The 19,651-nt window shown below is 35.1% G+C and overlaps 1 protein-coding gene across 10 annotated transcripts in view; it reads right to left on the bottom strand.

Annotated features, from left to right (window-relative positions):
* The window catches only part of ZDHHC21 (zinc finger DHHC-type palmitoyltransferase 21), a 68,898-nt gene that overhangs the window by 35,264 nt on the left and 13,983 nt on the right, over positions 1–19,651 (bottom strand). For 7 of the 10 annotated variants that reach the window (XM_019415473.2, XM_019415471.2, XM_019415469.2 and 4 more), the window contains 4 exons: positions 17,843–18,040; positions 16,460–16,558; positions 9,458–9,569; positions 6,491–6,629 (listed from right to left, as the gene is read on the bottom strand). In XM_019415473.2, coding sequence (XP_019271018.1) covers positions 6,491–6,629; positions 9,458–9,569; positions 16,460–16,558; positions 17,843–17,996 — 504 coding nt within the window. In that variant the 5' untranslated portion in view covers positions 17,997–18,040. The remainder of the gene's footprint in view (positions 1–6,490; positions 6,630–9,457; positions 9,570–16,459; positions 16,559–17,842; positions 18,041–19,651) is intronic. The other 3 variants (XM_053907939.1, XM_053907938.1, XM_053907940.1) reach the window with 2 other exon arrangements.

Genomic DNA, 19,651 nt, shown 5'->3' on the forward strand with positions numbered 1-19,651 from the left:
GAAGATAAATAGGAGAATTTCACCAAACTAGTAATCTATGAAAAAGGGATCAATGAAAATTTTGAAAGTGAAAAATTCTAAGTGAATGAATAACTCAGTGGAGGGGTTTGACAGAGCAGAAGAGCTGATCAGTAAACCAGAATAAAGGTCAGAAGAAAACAGCCATCTGAAACACAGAGAAAAAAATAAAATACAAAAAAGACTGTGAAAGGTATGCAGTGCAGTGAGACCTCATGTACACAAAATGAGAAAATCAGAAACGTAAAAGCAAAGTTTGGCAGAAGCAACATTTGAAGTGATATAGGCAAAGAAAGGTCTGTAACTTAAGAAAGACATCAAGCCAGAGTTTCAAGAAACTACATAAACTCTCAAATAGGAAAGATGCAAAGAAGACAGTGAAGCACAATACAGAATAACTGAAATACAAAGACCAAAAAAGAAGGGAATGCCAGTCCAAGGTGGTGACATGTGAGGCTTCTGAACTCAACTCTTTTCACAGACACACTGGATCTACTGCTACACATGGAACAATTCTCTTTGAAAGAAACCCAGGAACTAGCTGAGCAATTCCTACCCAACAGTATACAACACAACTACAGAAAATCATCAAATCACAAAGAGAGCAAGAGAAGAAGGGAACAAAGGAATTATAAAATAGAAAACAATTAACAATAGGGAAAAAGTAACTGCATACCTATTAATAATTACTTTAAATGTAAATGGACTAAATACTCCAATCAAAAGATAAAGAATGGCTGAATAGATTTCACAAAAAAAAAAAAAAAAAAAAGCTCAACAATATGGTGCCTATAAGTGACTCACTTTGGCTTTAGGGACACACAGACTGCAAGTAAAGAGATGGAAAAAGATACTTGATGTAAATGGAAACCAAAAGTAAGCAGAAGTAGCTATACTTTTATATCCGACAAAACAGACTTTAAGCCAAAGACTATATTAAGAGACAAGGAAGGTCAATATAATGATAAAGAGATTAATTCAACAGGATATAATATTTGTAAATATTTATGCACACAACATAGGAATACCTAAATGCATAAAGCAAATATCAACAGACCTGAAGGGAGAAACAGACAGCAATACAATAATGGCAGGGACTTCAATATTCCAGTTTCAACAACGGATAGAACATCCAGACAGGAAATTAAGAAAACACTGGACTGAAACTACACATTAGAGCAGACAGACATTTATAGACCATCCCACCCAACAGCAGCAGAATATATAGTCTTCTCAAACATACATAGAACATTCTCCAGGGCAGATCATATGTTAGGCCACAAAACAAGTCTTCATAAAGTTGACTGAAATATATCAAACATCTTCTCCAACCACAATGGTATGAAACTAGAAATCAATTACAAGAAGAAAACTGGAAAATTCACAAATATGTGGAGATGAAACAACATACTACTGAACAACCAATGTGTCAGAGAAGAAATCAAAACAGAAATCAAGAAAACATCTTGAGGAAAATGAAAATAGAAATTGAACACACTACAACTTAGGAGACACAGCAAAAGCAGTTCTGAAAGAAGTTCACAGCAACAAATTCCTAAATTAGGAAAAAAGAAAGATCTCAAACCACCTAACTTAATACCTCGAGGCACTAGAAAAAGAAGAAACTAAGCCAAAAGTTAGGAGAAGGAAAGAAATCATGAAAATAAGAGCAGAAATAAATGAAATAGGGACTAAAAAGACAATAGAGAAGATTAAGGACACTAAAAGCAGATTCTTTGAAAAGATAAAGAAAATGGATTAATCTTCAGCTAGACACACTTAAAAAAGAAAAACAGGACTCAAATCAAATCAGAAACGAAAGAGAAGACATTACAACTGACACCATACAAACATAAGAATCATAAGAGACTACTATTCTATAAAAATGATATAGCAATAAATGGGACAACCGAGAAGAAAACAGATAAATTCCTAGAAACATACAGCCTACCAGAACTGAATCATGAAGAAACAGAAAGTCTGAACAGACCAATTACTAGTAAGGAAACTGAATCAGTAATCAAAAGCCACTCAACAAAGAAAAGTCCAAGACCAGACAGCTTCACTGGTGAATTCTACCAAACACTCAAAGAAGAATTCTCAAACTATTGCAATCCTTCTCAAACTATTACAAAACCTGAAGAAGGCATACTTTCAAAAATCACTCTACAAGGCTTGCATTAACCTGCTACCAAAATCAGACAACATTAGAAGAAAAGAAAAGCAGGGGCACCTGGGTGGCTCAGGCAGTTAAGCACCTGACTTCAGCCCAGGTCATGATCTCGTGGTTCACCAGTTCCAGCCCCACGTCCAGCTCAGTGCTGACAGCTTGGAGCCTGCTTCATATTCTGTGTCTCCCTCTCTCTCTCTCCCTCCCCTGATCCCTGATCTATCTCTTTCTCTCGCTCTCTCTCAAAAATAAACAAACATTAAACAAAAAAAATTTTTTAAAAAGAAAATCACACAACAAAATCCCTGATGAACATAGATGCAAAAATCCTCCACGAAACATAAGCAAAGTGAATTCATCAATACATTAAAAAAATCATACACCATGATCAAGTGGAATTTATTCCAGGAATACAAGGATGGTTCAACATCTGCAAAACAGCATGATACACCACATTAACAGAATGAAAAAAAAAAAAAAATCACGACGATCTTAATAATGCAGAAAAAAAGCATTCTACAAAACTCAACATCCATTCATGATAAAAAGTCTTAAAATCAGGTGTAGAAGGAACATATCTCAACATAATAAAGGCCACATATGACTAGCCCAGAGGAACATCATATTCAATAATGAAAAGCTGAAAGCTTTTGCTCTAAGATCAAAGACAAGGATATCCACTGTTACCACTTATTCAACTTAGTACTGCAAGTTAGAGCAATTAAGCAAGAACAAAAAGTCATCCAAATTAGAAAAGAAGTAAAACTTTCTCTCTTTGCATCTGACATGATATATATAGAAAACCTAAACACTCCACCAAAATCTGTTAGAACTACTAAATGAACTCAGTAAAGTCGCAGGATACAAAATCAATATACAAATATCGGTTGTGTTTCTGTAAACTAATAACTATCAGAAAGAGATTTAAGAAAATAATCCCATTTATAACTGCATCAAAAAATACCTTGGAATAAATGTAACTAATGAAGTAAAAGATCTGTAAAAACAGTAAAAACCAAGACACCAATGAAAAAAATTGAAGAAAACACTAACAAAATGGAAAGCTATTCTGTGCTCATGGATTGGAAGAATGAAATATTCTTAAAATGTCTACTACCCAAGCAATGGATAGATTTCAATGCAAACCCGACCAAAATCCCAATGGCATTTTTTTCACAGAAACAGAACCATCCTAAAATTTGTACAGAATAACAAAAAACTCTGAATAACCAATCCTGAGAAATAAAAAAAAGGCTGGAGGCATCACTTTCTGATTTTAAAATATATTAAAAAGCTTTAGTAGTCAAAACAGTATGACACTGGTGTAAAAACAGACACATAAATCAATGGAACAAAACAGAGAACCGAGAAATAAACCCATGCATATATGGTCAATTAATTTTTGACAAAGGGGCCAAGAATAGTCAATGGGGAAAGGACTATCTCTTCAGTAAACGGTGCTGGGAAAACTGGACAGCCACATGCAAAGAATGAAACCATACCTCTAATCTTATACACAACTCAGCTTCTCTTCACTTTTTCTACTTTCTTCCTACATTTTGTATCTCCTAACAAACATTTACTATTCTGCTGGTCTTTTGTCAACATTCAGTATGCATTTAAATATTTATTTAATAAAATCATGTAACCTATAATATTTATATATATCTAAGGATTCAAATATTAACGCCTATAACCGGTTTTCCCATTTAAAAAAGTGATTTTTTCTCTAATTGGCAGAAATTTTCCAAAGTTTCTACCTTTCATCTGGAGAGGGAAATCAGTTTGTAATTTCAAATGTCTTAATCCTTCCGTTAAACATTACCATTATATTCTTGATTATCGAAATTTCTTCAGTCTATCATTGGTCTCCCAGTAATACTGTTAAATGGTCTGTAAAATTTTCATAAAATTTAACAGGCCAAAGAAAAGCTGTTCCCTCTTTTTGAGAGCTTTTATGAAGTCAAACATAACATAAACTGAATGTCTATTATATATCATACTTTCACATGTGTTATCTCATTTAATCTCCTTATTATTCACATTTTCCAGAAGAGAACGCTGCAATTCAGAAAAGCTAAACATGGTGTCAAAGGTTATACATAAAGTAAGAAAAGTCAGGCTTTGATCTGAAGTGTGTCTGCTCACAAAGCCAAGATCATTCTACTACCAGGGGTTGGCAAACTCAATATAAAGAGCCAAAGAGTTAACATTTCAGGTTTTTTGGGCCAAATGTCTCTGTCACAACTACCCAACTCTGCTGTTGTAGCCCAAAAGCAAATGTAGATAATATGGAAACAAATGTAAATAGGTGTGTTTCAGTAAAACGTTATTAATAAAAACAGGTGAAGGGTCAAATTTAACTCAAGGTCCATAGTTTGCCAATCCCCTCCACTTTCCTACAATGCAAAACCCCTATTGGGTTTTCATTAACACCACTAAATTTTATCTCTCTTTAAAAAAGTATGACCCTAATCTCACTGAGAAACTAAAACAAAATTCTTTTTAATGTTTGTTTATTTTTGAGAGAGAAAGACAGAGTGTAAGCGGGAGTGGGGCAGAGAGAGAGCGGGACACAGGATCCCGAGGCAGGCTCTAGGCTCTGAGCTGTCAGCACACAGCCTGATGCGGAGCTTGAACTCATGAACCCCAAGATCATGACCTGAGCTGAAGTCAGATGCTTAATCAACTGAGCCACCCAGGCACCCCTCACTGGGAAATTTTATTTTAATGCTTTTCTTACGAGGCTCAATTATTTGAGACAGGTCACTCTTGGAGGAATACGTTCAACCTTTTACATAGTCTAACTATAATGCCAATTATACCAGAAATCAATCTATAAATAAGATGAAACATGTCTAAAACTACAGTACTGACATGCACTAAATTCTCAGTGTGAAAAAGTCAAACACCCATAAAGTTCTCCCTTTTGAACTTTTTTCAGTTAGTATCTAATTTTAGTTGCTCAATCTATAGGAAATACACATAATCACAAGGCCCCACTAACATACACAGCCAAGCAACGATAGCAAATATCCTTTTAATTATACAAAATGATCATCTATACTAACATTATCTAAATACGCAGAACTTAAAGACCTTATTCTTTAGAGAGACCTCCCACTCCCTTATTCTAAAACTTAATTAAATGTACCACCACTGAAATTGTTATTATTTAATACAAAAGATTCAAGCAGTATGAAATGACATGAACAGGAAAGAAAAATTCCCCTTCTCCATCAAGGACTGTAGTCTTTCTCCTCTTTCTTCTACCCTACCTTCCTTCTCCACGTGTCCACGTGCACCCACACCCTTGTGCATGCTGTCGTTCTGTTCTGTCTACCTCTTTCTCGGTCTGGTCTGTGTGTGTGTGTGTGTGTGTGTATCTCCCTCTCTCACACACACACACACATACACACACACAATTTCAAAACACAATCCGAGTCCAAATTATGCACAAGATCAGGCTTCAATACCAACCGTATACACAAAACACAGAGGGTAAGATTCAAAAACACAAGATCAGATTCAAATCCCAGTTCTACAACTAAAACCAGCTGAATACTCACTTACTAGCTTTGTGCCTTCAGTAACTACTTAATTAATCTCTATTAGTCTGTTTGCTCATCTACAAAACTGGGGGAAACTGTACCCACCTCACGTGGTTGTTTTGTGCATTAAAGTGAGAATTGGAACAACATGCCCACTGCATGGTGTTGGTACTTGGTCAAGTACTTAAACCGTGTTGCTGCTAACCACCCCAAGCAGCACTATTTGGGGCAAGTCTTACTAAGATCTATCGTTATTCCTGTATACAACGGGAAAAGCACTCCTTCCGATGGTATATACGACAATAACTTTTTACAGAACCTTGCAAATGCTCATCATAATTGTTTAAAGCCAAAGGGAAAAAAGGTCCTTTTTCTCAAAAACTTAACATTCCCTTGAGAAACTTGAAAAAATTAAGTCTGTTTTTATTCCTGAAAAGAAATGAGAAGTTAACATTTTTCACTTTCTCCCTCATTATCGTAGATATTCTTAAACCAAAACATACATATTGAAAGACCTCGTATGTTGCTTTTTAAAGAAAGTCACTCAACACTAATAAATAATCATAAATGGATTTGGTTAAAAGGGAATGTCAGATTAGAGTCTACTTTCTCAATCCCAAGACATTCTCAAATTCACCAAGTTTGGAGTATATTTTTGTTGTTTTTTGTTTCCAATCCTCTGCACTTAAAGGAATGTTAATAACTGTATGCTACAGCTGTTCTAACATCAGTGAACATGAACATTTCTTACCAAGTTACGCTTTTTTAGTGGAAGAAAGTAATAATAGTGGCAGAAAGAAAACATCAGTGCGTAGGAAGTAAGAAGTTCTGTGTAGAAACACAACTGCAGAAAAAGCCAATGATTATCTTCGCCAACACAATTGTTAATCCTGAAGAAAAAAATGAAAACAGAAACAATATTTTAAACTTTAATAAAATGTTAATCTTGGGGCTGGTAAAAATAAACACAAACAACTTCATATTATGCTGGACTTCCCGGAGATATGCTAACATCACCTAAGCCTAAAAGCAAACCGTGCATAGGAAAAGCTACACTACAAATATGCCTCCTCACATTTGTAAAGCACTTTCTACTTGACAAAAAGGAAGTCCGTGGAGATGATCTGCCTTCAAGTCACAACCACCCAGTGTGGCAGGAAGAGCAGATGGCAGTCTCCCCGTTTCACTGATAGGGGAGCAGGAACAAAGGAGTTAAGACACTTGCCAGAGGAAGAGACAGTAGCCAAGAAAACAAGAGCCTTCTATATATCGCTCTTCCATTCCAGCATTCCAGCTGTGGAGAGCAATTCGAACGATTGGAAGCAAAAGAACTTAAAACCTGCCGCTTTGACATTACTGCTAAGCATTTGCAATTTTTCTTACTTTTAAAATCCACCCTTGGTTGCTGGAAATAAACACATATCCAAAAGTATTTACAAATTCTCAGAGCTACACTTCCACCAGGACAATAGTGAACCATAACCAGGAAAAATAATTAATGTTATCATCCTAACATTTTCAAGGCTAATGCAAACTCAATATTTTATTGTTCCAAATTTATTTATCATACCCCAATTTTCAAAATATTTTACAATTCCAGCAGAAAACCCTAGTCCAAAACTATAATTTACTTTTACAAATGTTTTCATTTCACTATAGCATTATACTGCCATTGTTTGGGGGATGGGGGGGAGATACAACAGGTTCAGTTCCTAACAAATTGTTGTTTTAAAGGTGTATCATTGAAACTACTTTTTAAAATCAGACATAGAATGAAATGGAAAACCTGCAGAAGCATTTCCTAAACTTAAGATCTCATGCTTTGTAAACACGAAAATGCCTGGGTTTTGCTACTCGCAAGCAGGGCTTTCTTTCACAAGCGGGAAGTGTGCTTGTGTGTGATCTCAAACACACTCTTCACCAGCTGTTGCTTCCATGACTTCTGCTCACCCCATTCTCCTCGTCCTGCCCAAATTTAAGACATAACTGCTAGGATGATGGCATTCTTCTTAACCGGAGAGCTTTAAGAAACACTAAGGTACGCAGTCTATATGTAAGAGTCCTTTCAGTAACAAGCTATTCAGAAAGAGTAATCAGAGCCTGAAACAGAAAATCTCAAGGTGACCTGAGAACTGACCTCCAAATCTAAAGCTCTTAGGCAGTTATGATAATGCAGTTTCTGAAAATATCAAAAATTCTCTTTGCTTCCAATTTACACTGTCCACTGCCCTTACCCTCTGACTATCTCAGCAATGCTCTACTAAGGAATTCAATCAGGAAAGTCCCTCAGTCTTTTTAAAGCCACTGGTCTGCCCTCCTTTCCTACCTCCAACTCTTTCTACTTCCACTCTTCTTCCCACCAGGACTCTGAGAAGCTGACGAAAACCACAGAAGAAACTGACAGACAGCTCACCCCAATCTCAAAATTTAGGTTAATAGCACATTTTTTTTGTCACCAAGTTCATCTTTATTCCTTAAAATAAGGAATATCGCTAATCTCTACAGGACCAAAACATCTCCTGGTTGATTATTTTAAAGCTTAAAATAATGCATTCCTCTCAAAGGAAGGATCAATATCCAACTGTAATTTGAACATTTATTACATATGTAATTAGTTAATCAGAAACAGTACTCTAAAAAAGGGTATGCAGTTGAGTTTTTCAGTGTGATTACCACTTACCCAATAATACATGTTTTACCTAGCCTTTTCTTTTTAGTCTATTACTATTATAGTTGTAAACAGATCACGGAGGTTTAGAAATTCACTTGAGAATTAATCTGTTTAAATTCAAAGCATATTTTTTAAACATCAACTATATATTAATATACTACACTATCCCGTCAATGGAATCAGACAATTTTAAGCCTTTTTATATAGTAACCAAGTGCTTCTATCTAAAATGTTTTTTTAAAAAATGCTTTTATTTTTTTCCTAATCACAGGAAATACTTTCTATTTAAATAATAGATTTATAGTAAAAACCAAATTTTCACTAAAAGCTTGGTAACCAACCTTAAATGATGCTATCAAAGTAAGTTATCAAAAAATATGGGGAACTCTAAATTGATCAGCATTGTCAAAGCTAAACTCCACCCTTAAGTCAACTATAGATAAATGCAGTTATAAATTTCAAAAGCCCATTGTGCAGTTAACTTTGTATATATGCATGTATGAGTGTACAAACATAAATATATATGTATTTAGATATATTTACAAAGTGCTACGCTATACTAGTTTAAATATTTATACAGAGATCCCATGCTAGGAAAACAGAATTAAATACAATATCTTGCTCACAGATTTTTGTGACAGCTTTGAAATGAGATACAATGCAGAATTCTCACAGCATTTGTTTTCAAAACGCTAGTTCTCAACTGAACCGTTTTTTAAAATATTACAAGAGAGCCCCCTATTGACCAAAAATGTTGGCAGTTCAGCAGAAGCAGTGAACTACCACTTGTACATATCCAGCATGCATGTAATGTGCAAAATGTGCAAAATGTGCAAAAAGGACTTTGAGAGTTGATAGAACCTGATAGAAAAAGGTATCCTTATTGTCCTCACTAAAGGGTTTTTTTTAAAAACTGCATAACTTTAATAACTTTTGTTTAACTGCATAACTTTAATATAACTTTTGTTTAAATATGCTAAGTCCTAAGATTTATTTTTCACTGTTTCTTTCTTTTTTCTTCCTAAAAGTAAATTATCCATTTCTTACCACGGACAGTGATGATCCATTCTCCTCACGCAGTGGCCACAGCGGCTACAGTGATGGGATCGCTTTGGTCTCATCAAATTACATTTGTTACATAATTCCCAGAACTCCCGTTCTAGAGAAGGAAATTAAAATCCATTTACTAAAGGCAAAAGAGTACTGCTGAAATTTAGCAACAACAGTTTAGAAGACTTTATAGGAAGTCCTCCCTCTCTCTCTCTTTCATAGATAGATAGATAGATAGATAGATAGATAGATAGGAAGATAAATCCAAGAAAATATTCTTCTACATCTTCACTGTAAGAGAGTTTGACATAAATATTGCTGCTCTACTCTATTAAAGTCTTATTCTGTACACTTCTAATTTTAAACACTATAATAGTAAGACACTATTAGTAGTCAAACTAAATGATAGAAAGTAATGCATCTGGGTTTCGGATAAATTGCTAGCAGTAAAATTTAATGACAAAACCCTCAAGTATAACCAGTTATTCTATTTCATTTATTTTTCTTAATGTTTGTTTATTTTTGAGAGAGAGACAGCAAGCGGGGGAGGGGCAGAGAGAGAGAGGGAGAGACAGAATCCCAAGCAGGCTCCGGCCTCTGAGCTGTCAGCGCAGAGCCCAACACGGGGCTCAAACTCACGAACCGCGCGATCATGACCTAAGCTGAAGTCGAACACTTAACCGACTAAGCCACCCAGGCACCCCAGCAAATCATTATAGTTAAACAGAATTTTATGTAAACAAATTTATTTCTAGAAATTTTATTAACTAAAAAAGAAATAATGCTGAATCCTGGTTTCATAGACTAAGAAATCAAAATTAATCCTATTAACTCATTAGAAAAACAGAGATAGCATTCCCACCTCCCAAACTTTCTATACTTTAATATCAATAAATTCATTTGGGAGTGTTTATAGGAGAGGGTTGGAGGTATTAGAATGATTTCAGAAGTAAAGAAGATTATAAGATAATTACTATTTAATGGAAATAAGGGAGTTCTTTACAAAACTCTTTCCTACAATCAAGTAGCAATTTCTTTTAAGTTGTAATTAAAGAGCACACATTTAAGTTTTGTGCTAAAAACATTAGGTTTACAGAAATAAAGAGAAAAGTCATTTGTTTTCAGCATATGTCTTTCTAATGAGATCTATAAGAACTATAGGAAAGTCATCTACCAAGACAAATGCTTTATGACACAGAATGTATCTATTTAATATTTGTTAAAAGGGAATTTTACAGAATTCTTAAACCTTTTTTAACGCTTAGGTTCATTTTTTTCCAACCCTATGTTTACACTACACTCTAACCTTGTTAAAAGCCTGGGCATAGTAAAACTAGCCTGACTCCAAATATTCAGAATGAATTATCAGTATATGCAAAGTATGACAAGCACACATATGACTAAATACCTGCTCAAGTATAAAGTTTAAATGTTTAAAAACGAAACATTTTAAATATGAGTAAAAGAAGATAATACCAGGTAGTATTCAATTTTCTAAAAAGATATCCTATTTTAATTTCATTATTTTAGTTTAATGACAAGAGTAAAATCAATATACAAGAATTTTATATAGTGAAGTATTATGAAAAATTCTGCTATAGAAGACATCAATAATAATAGTATCAAATTAATTGTTCCAATAATATTGAAGTTGAGAAAGTATCTTTTGCATCAAAAATTTCATTTTAAAATAAAATCTTTTCACTTCTTACTTACAGTTCTTATTTTAATGAAAACTTATGTGAGAGAGCAACACTAAAGTTTAATTTAGATACACTAGTATTCTTTGTGAGTGAAATGAAAACTAATTTATATAATATCACAAGCAGATCCCTCTTTTCCCACTTAGCCGCTGAAACAGCCAAACATCCTAATATTAAAAAACCCTGAATTCACATATTGCAAAGATTAGAGTCAGAAAGTAGACCCTCCCTGATGAGCCGATTGTCATTAAAAGACAACATAAAAACATTATGTCTTAAACCAGTGCCTTAAAATATAAATATGGTGTATTCATTATTGGTCATTTCAGCATCTGATACTTTAGTAAAATTCTTTCATAATTGAAATGTTGTAACCTCAGAAAAGAAGACAGCATTTGGCTATAGTCCGAGAAAGCCTGTAATTCTGCAGTCCAGACCACCGGTTGGCAAGCTACAGTCCACAGGCAAATCATGAGCTAAGAACGGTTTTTACAATTTTCAGTGATCGGAAAGAACAAGAAGAACTTGTGAAATGTAAAACACATGACATTTGAATTCCAGTGTCCATACATAAAGTTTTATTTGAACACAGCTAAGCCCATTCATTGACACATTATCTATAGCGGCTTTTGGGCTACAGTAGCAGAGCTAAGGGGCTGTATGGTCTATAAAGCTCAAAATATTTACTATCTGGCCCTTTACAGTAAAGAAGAGTTTGCCAATCTATGGTCTGGATCATACATTTGCTTAAAGAGTTGAGCTAAATTGGTTAAATTTAAGAAACTATATTAAGTATCTAAAGTGAGAAATGTCTTTGAAAAACTCATTTTCACACATATACACACCTATGTGTGAGGGGAACAAAGGAAAAAAACGCACTACTGTAAATGTCTAGAAATTTAATTAAAGTATCATCTAGGTTTTGGCCTTGTATAGCAAGGGAAAAAAAAAATCTATCCACCTTAACCTATCCTACATATCTATAAACCATTTCTTGATCTTCTCCCTTTCCTTCTTTAAGGTTTATTCATGTTCAAATGTGACCTTCGTGACTGATATATTCTAAGGTCTGAAGACTTTTGCACTAGCCATCTAATATAAAATAAAAGCCTATGGGAAAGAATCAGAAGGCAAAATACAATTTGTAAGTGATGAAAATAAAAATTTTTAATTAAAAAAAAAGCCTATAGGAGAGAGAATCCAGTTGCTAATTTATGGTAGCTACAGAAAAATTGAAAACTGATTTTTTTCTTAAAGGAAATGTTTAAAGGAAAAAAAAAATTGAAAGTGACTTTTTTAAGGAGAGAAAAATCAAAACATAAAACAAATTAAAGAAAATGAGTAAACCTAAGTAACCTAAGTGAACATTATCACATTGTTTTGCATGGATCCTCGTGTGTGTGTGTGTGTGTGTGTGTGTATGTCCGTTTATTATTTTTTGTTATTTACTTAAGTGCAAGTTAGTTAACATACAGTGTAGTATTGGTTTTAGGGGTAGAATATAGTGACTCCTCACTTATCCCAACAAGTGCTCATCCCAACAAGTGTCCTCCTTAATGCCCACCACCCATTTAGCCCATCCCCCCACCCATCTCCCCTCCAGCAACCCTCAGTTTATCAGGGATCCCCTTAATGCTGTAAATGCATGAATAAATACAAAGGAAGGGGTTTTTTTTGGTGTTTTAATTATCCCTCAGAGAGAGGAATAACCTTCTATTTAAGCCTTTTAAAAGACTTACAGTCATTGAGAGGGCCTAATATGCGTTTCAAACCACAAAGTAATGGTTTAGGGAGAAAAAATACAACTTGAGACTACCAAAATCAATGCAACATTTGGCTCTTCACAGAGGTTCCCTGACACAATCACTTGCCAAAGTAGAAAAGAAATGACGGGAAGTGTCTTGCAGAGCTCCTTCAAAAAGCAATAGAAGAAATGCGAGGGGAGCAAAACTACAAGTGAATTCATAACCCTGAGCATTAATAGCATATGCATCCCTATAGCTCAGGGTAAAATGTCAAGGGACATTATCACACAAACTTTAAATGTGCTACAGTTTGTAAAACTTAGAGGATTTTGCTCTGTAACAGGGCGGCTCTACTCAAAGTGGCTCTACTAACGACAAAAACACTGAAGTCAAACATGTAAGATAAGAACTTGACGATCAAAACGTTTGAGGGGCGACTGGGTGGCTCATTGGGTTAAACATCTGACTTCAGCTCAGGTCATGATCTTGGGGTTTGTGAGTTCAAGCCCCGCATCGGGCTCTGTGCTGACAGCTCAGAGCCTGGAGCCTGCTTCGGATTCTGTGTCTCCTTCTCTCTCTTCACCTCCCCTGCTCATTCTCTGTCTCTGTCTCTCAAAAATAAAAAAACGTTAAAAAAAAAAAAAAAAAGGATTTTTTAAAAGAAAGTGTTCTAAAATTGATTGTGGTGGGGCACCTGGTTGGTTCAGTCAGAAGAGCATGCAACTGTTGATGTCTGGGTTATGAGTTCAAGCCCCACATTGGGCATAGAGCTTACCTACTTATTTACTTACATGCATACATAAAATTGGTTTAGTAATGGTTCCACAACTCTGTGGACGTATTAAAACCACTAAATTGTACACTTTAAATGGGTGAATCACATGGCATGTGAATCATACTCAATAAAGCGGTTTTTTAAAAAGATTGAATAAAATCATTTCATAAAACCTGAAAGTAATATAAAGCAATATTTATATATTTCAAACATGCATGTGATTAATTTAAGTAATAGAAATTGACAATGATTTCATTTGACTATTTCATCTACATACCAAAAAGTTTAAAAGAATCAAATTCTGAGAAATCTTTGCAGAGATAATGCAACATTCTCTTATATTCAAACTGCCTCATGTATTTGGAGGGTTACACTGACACTAAATTCATTCTACTTAAAAAAAAAAAAAGAGAAAGGGATGTAAAATATTTCGGAGTAATTCAATTAAAACATGGTTAAAACTGTAAAAGTTCTGGGGCTTACATTTCCTTTCCTAAAGAAACCATTTATATAAAACTGCTCAACCTTAACACAGCGATGAGTAAATGTCACTTTTTATGGCCCCAACTCGCTGGTCATGCTATATTATTTTTTCACTGTTAAAATTCTGTGTTTTTTAGTAAGTTAAAACCAGATTTACAAAATAATCAGGAAATCACCACAAAGCACATGACGACCTCAATTTTTCCCAGAATCAAAGCCAAGGTGAATAAAGGGCTAAAATTATTCATCTCTCTATAGTTACACGGTAAACAAGATGATGGAGACAAGTGTTGGGATGTCACGGTAGCTCTTTAACAACCTGCTGTGTGACAGTCTACACTCTTGATTATTCGGTCTACCTCCCTCATAAAATTGCCACGAGGATCAGATGAGAGGAGACAGGAAAAGACTCTGGAAACACTGAAATATGACGAATGTATTTTTTTTCAACTGGGCAAAAGATAAGTCTTCGGAACTCAGGGAAGAAAAACAGGCCACACGTCAACCGTGACCAGATAGGACGCAGACATCCAAACAGCAGCAGGATGCCACGCAGTCCTCCATCACTGGGGCCTGTCAGCTAACGGTAACCCAGTGGTTTCACATAGTTTGTTTAGCACTCTTTTAAAACCAGTGTTTTTTAAATTTTTAATTAGCTGTCAATTGTCTTCAAATCCTGAAATTTCTCTTAAAAACCGAGATTCTCTGTTTTCTCTTTTAAAATTCTAAGATCTAAGAATACTGGGCCTACGTGACAATTTCACTGTAGCTGAGTAGTGGCTGCTGTCTGTGGATATGAGATTTTCAAGTTCCTTTTTGGCCCCTTTCTCTGATTTGCAGTATCTGATACATGCAGGCATGTGAGTGACCACTGCAAATTAAAGATTTCCTAGGAAATGGGTCATGGGTTGGGAAAAACCTGCTTCTCTAATTTTCTGGAAACAGTGGGTTTTAGAGTTGAAGTAGGCAACACATTTATCAAGATGTTAGAGAACCTTCGGTATGGGCTGGTTGAGAAAAGAGGTTCTGTACAAACTGCAGACTGTCACCCTCCCCCGCAAACACACGTGCACGTGTGCATGTGTGCCCACAGACCAACTGATGGTGACACTGTTTCTATAAGTTAATAGAAACAAAATATTTGACACAGTTCTCAGAAACTCTCACAGCTATGTAAACGTCAGTGTCATATCATTCCCATTTAATCATCAAACTTGCAAAGCCAAGTATGTCCCTAAATGACGGGCCACAAAAAACAACAACCAGGGACTTCAGGAAGATTTTTTAAGTGACTTGTCACTAATCTAATTTCAGAAGGAATTAATAGGCTCCCCAATTTTTGACACACTGCAATCACCTGGGATCTTTGAAAAATATTGATACCTGGTTCCCACCTCCAGACATTCTGATTAAATTAACATAGGTGATCAGGACATTGAAATTTTTAAAATCTCCCCTGCAGATTCTAATGTGCAGCAAGTTTGGAAATCCCCGAAGTACTAGAAAAAGTATTCTGGCTCTCTAATGTAGAACAAAGTCCTATACATTTCTCATTAGAAGAAAGTATAGAGAGTTCTCAAAGCTCATATGGCAAATGACCAAAGAGTGAAACTGAGGAAAGAAGGTAAGCAAGGGTCACTATCCCTAGCACGCAATAAAACAAGCAACACCATTTTCAATTCATTTTTGTGGTTCGAACAGTTATCATGCAATAAGCTGATCCTAAATTACCTTCAACTGACACTAGAATAAAATCTGTCAAATTTTTCACTGAATTGTTAGAACTTGGAAAAACACAGGCAATAGTATCATTAAACCACAAATATTGACTCTAAGCAATATTCTATTTATAATATCATGCACGAAGTGAGGGACACGATCAAAAAGATCCCTTTATGAAATAAAGATATATCAGGTAATTATATATCACTCACCAGTGTTTACCCAGCATCTACCAAATGACAGAGACGGGCACTAAGGATACAGCACCGAACCGAGGAAGAAAACGAAATAACAAATCTACACCCTCACACAGGCTATACAGATGTAGTGTGGGAGGAGAGAAAAACAAGCAAACAAGTAAACTACACAGAAGAGTCAGAGAGTAGGGGATACAGGAGTCAGCTGGCATTTACAACTATAAAGAAAGAAATCTAGAACAGAGACAGTTGAGAAAAGACTTGAGAGCTCGTAGAGGACATATGTAATTAGTACATACTAAAGGCTATAAAATGCATTCACAACGATAATAATGCAGGTATAGTCAAATTGATAAATCTGAAGAGTATCGTACCTCCATGTGGAATCTTAGGGTTCTCAGGGAGTCTTCCTGGGTCAGTTATTGAGGCCCTCACTAAAGCAACCAGACAAAATATGGCAATGCCATAGAATACTTTGAAATAAATAAGAAAGTTAAGTAAGTAAATGAGGCATTTATTCTTCAAAACATTTTATCAAGAAGCATATTTAAAGTTTAAATGTGTATTTTCATTAATGCCATCAGGATAATTTTCAAAAACTAAAATGGAAAAGTTAAATGATCCATTTCATTTCATTCATCAAATAATACTGCCATGAGAACTTTCTCAAACATATTATCTTTAAATATTATTTTGCATAATAACTGACAAACTTGTTATAAATCAGATGTTTTTATTAACAAATTCCTTGTCAATAATGGCATAAATGAATGGGTTCCCTTTTAATTACTGCATGTACTATATGTGACAGAATCAAAGCAGCATTTTAAAACCTATCCTACAATTAAACTTTTTCATGCCTCCAACTGGCTAGCTTCAAAATTACCTTGAGTTAGTGACATTCGATTGCTCCTTTCACTAGATCTTAAAATATTTACGTAATGTGAAAATAAAGAATCTAGAAATTTTGAGTTTTTAAGAGTAACTAGAAAAATAGCAGTAAGGAAAAACAGATCCATTCATTATAATTCTGCCTTTTAAATGAATAAAAAATAGGCATTTGGCGGAGGTGGGGGCGGGGCTGTGAAGAGAAGGCAATGCACCTGTAATAGGAAACTTGGTCTGAGCGCTAACCCCAGGGCTGACTGCATGGTACCGATCGGTTTTATCCCTTGTACCACAGAGAGCATATCACCCACAGCACTTGTGAGGTTGAAATGACATAATGTACAAGGTAACTGTAAATGCCATCTATGTACATGTAAAATATATCATTTTCAATCTTATTCTTTTAATCATAAGCAAGCCAGCACTAAATGAACTAGAGCAGAAAATCATTATCCAGAAGTTCAAAGCGTTATCATAAACAACATCGTAATAATTTTTGCAACATGAAATTGTCGTTTCTGTAATATATACCATCTTCATTATGAAAACTCCTTCCACATTTGAAATAAGTACATAATAGAAACACATTAAAAATACACAGACACACACAAAATAGCAGTAATGTGCCAGTTTCATTTTAAACAAAATGAACTTCATATGTTTTGCAGAGTTAGATATGGAGATGACCACATTTATCTAACCCTGAAAAATAGAGAAAAGCCAGTCTTTTTAAAACTTCCATAATTTAGTAAATAACATGAATAACACCAATACTAAAAGAAAGGTTATCATAGTGGCACTATACTCCAAATACATTCACAATGAGAAAATTCTTTAATAATAAAAAGAAATAAAGATCAGAAACTTACTTATTATTAATATGCCTGGAATATGTCCTTCTTCATAGTGAGGAAAGAGGACAATTTTGGGAATTAAGACAATATTGTATAACCAGACAAAGACAATCAAACCCATGCAGCACCAACCATGTGGGTCAACAACAAAGTGAATCCGAAGACCCATTTTGCAGTCCTACAACTGCCTGCCAACCCACAAGGAAGACGACCCTAAGGAGAGGTAAGAAAGAAAAAAATTACTTATATAGAAAAAATCATTTGACTAAAACAAAACTACATTCCTGGCAACTATAAAATGACGTGGAGTTTTCTTTGCATATTTTTGACAAAATGAAACACACTGGAAAACAGAGAACTTTCGGACATTCAAGTTTCACCATAAGTTTCACATAATTTAATTCTGGCTCCCACTATGAATCAGCTATCATGGGAGTGTAAACTGGCAATACCTTCTGAAGTTAAACACAAGTCTGTCCTGAACCCCATAATTCCACAGGTTAACCCAAGACAAATGAGATACAGGTCAAAAGACATGTGCCAGATTTTTTAGAACTTTTAATCGTAACACTAACGGATGCTCACACAAGTCAAAATAGTGGTCATGTTGTGGTGGGAGGGGTGTTTACTAACTAGAAAAGGACATAAGGGAAACTTTGAGGGGCTAGTAATGTTCTGTATCTTGACCTAGGTGGTGCTTCAAGGGTACATACACATGTAAAAATTCACGGAGCTGTACACTTAAGATTTGTGCAATTTAGTTTAAGTCACAATATAACGCTTAAAAAATCATTTTAAAAAATTTTAATGAAAAGCGAAAAGGAATTACAAATTGCCAAAAATATTTAAATTCATGGAACGAAGCCCAACTAATCTTATTACTATCAACTCAAGAAGACTCCTGTTTAAAATGCTGGCAAGGATGTGGAGAAAGGGGAACCATCTTGCACCACTGGTGGGAACGCAAACTGGTGCAGACACTCTGGGGAACAGTATGGAGGTTCCTCAAAAAGTTAAAAATAGAACTACCCTATGATTCAGCAATTACACTACTTGGTATTTACCTAAAGGATACAAAAATACAAATTCGAAGGGAGTACATGCACCCCAATGTTTATAGCAGCATTATCAACAACAGCCAAATGATGGAGGGAGCCCAAAAATGTCCATCGACTGAAGAACAGATAAAAAACATGTGGTGTACATACATATACAATGGAATATTACTCAGCCATCAAAAAGAATGAAACCTTGCCATTTGCTACGACATGGATAGAGCTAGAGTGTATTATGTTAAGCGAAATAAGTTAGCCAGAGAAAGACAAATACCATATGATTTCACTCCTATGTGGAATTTAAGAAACAAAACCAAGGAACATGGGCAGGGGGGTGGGGAAGAGAGAGGGCAACAAACCATAAGAGACTCTTAGAGATAGAGAACTGATGGTTGATAAGGGAGATAGGTGGGGGATGGGCTAGAGAGGGGATGGGTATTAAGGGGCACTTGTTGGGATGAGCACCGGGTGTTGTATGTAAGTGATGAACCACTGAATTCTACTCCTGAAACCAATATTGCACTGTATGTTAACTAACAAGAATTAAGTACAAATTTGAAAAGGAAAAAAAAAAAAAAAAAAGGAGACCCCTATTTAAATGGGGCTTTTTTCATATGAGTGTTAAAAATATTTATGGTACCAAAAAAGTGATGTAAAATATATCTCTACCTTAGTAGATATAATTTATAAGCTTAAACAATAAATTACTATATAAGGTCAAGGGGGCACCTTTTATAGAAAATACAATGGAATAACACAATAATAACCA

The sequence above is a fragment of the Panthera pardus genome, unplaced genomic scaffold, assembly GCF_024362965.1.
Source record: "Panthera pardus isolate Hobbes unplaced genomic scaffold, ASM2436296v1 HiC_scaffold_20, whole genome shotgun sequence".
Classification (NCBI taxonomy): domain Eukaryota; kingdom Metazoa; phylum Chordata; class Mammalia; order Carnivora; family Felidae; genus Panthera; species Panthera pardus.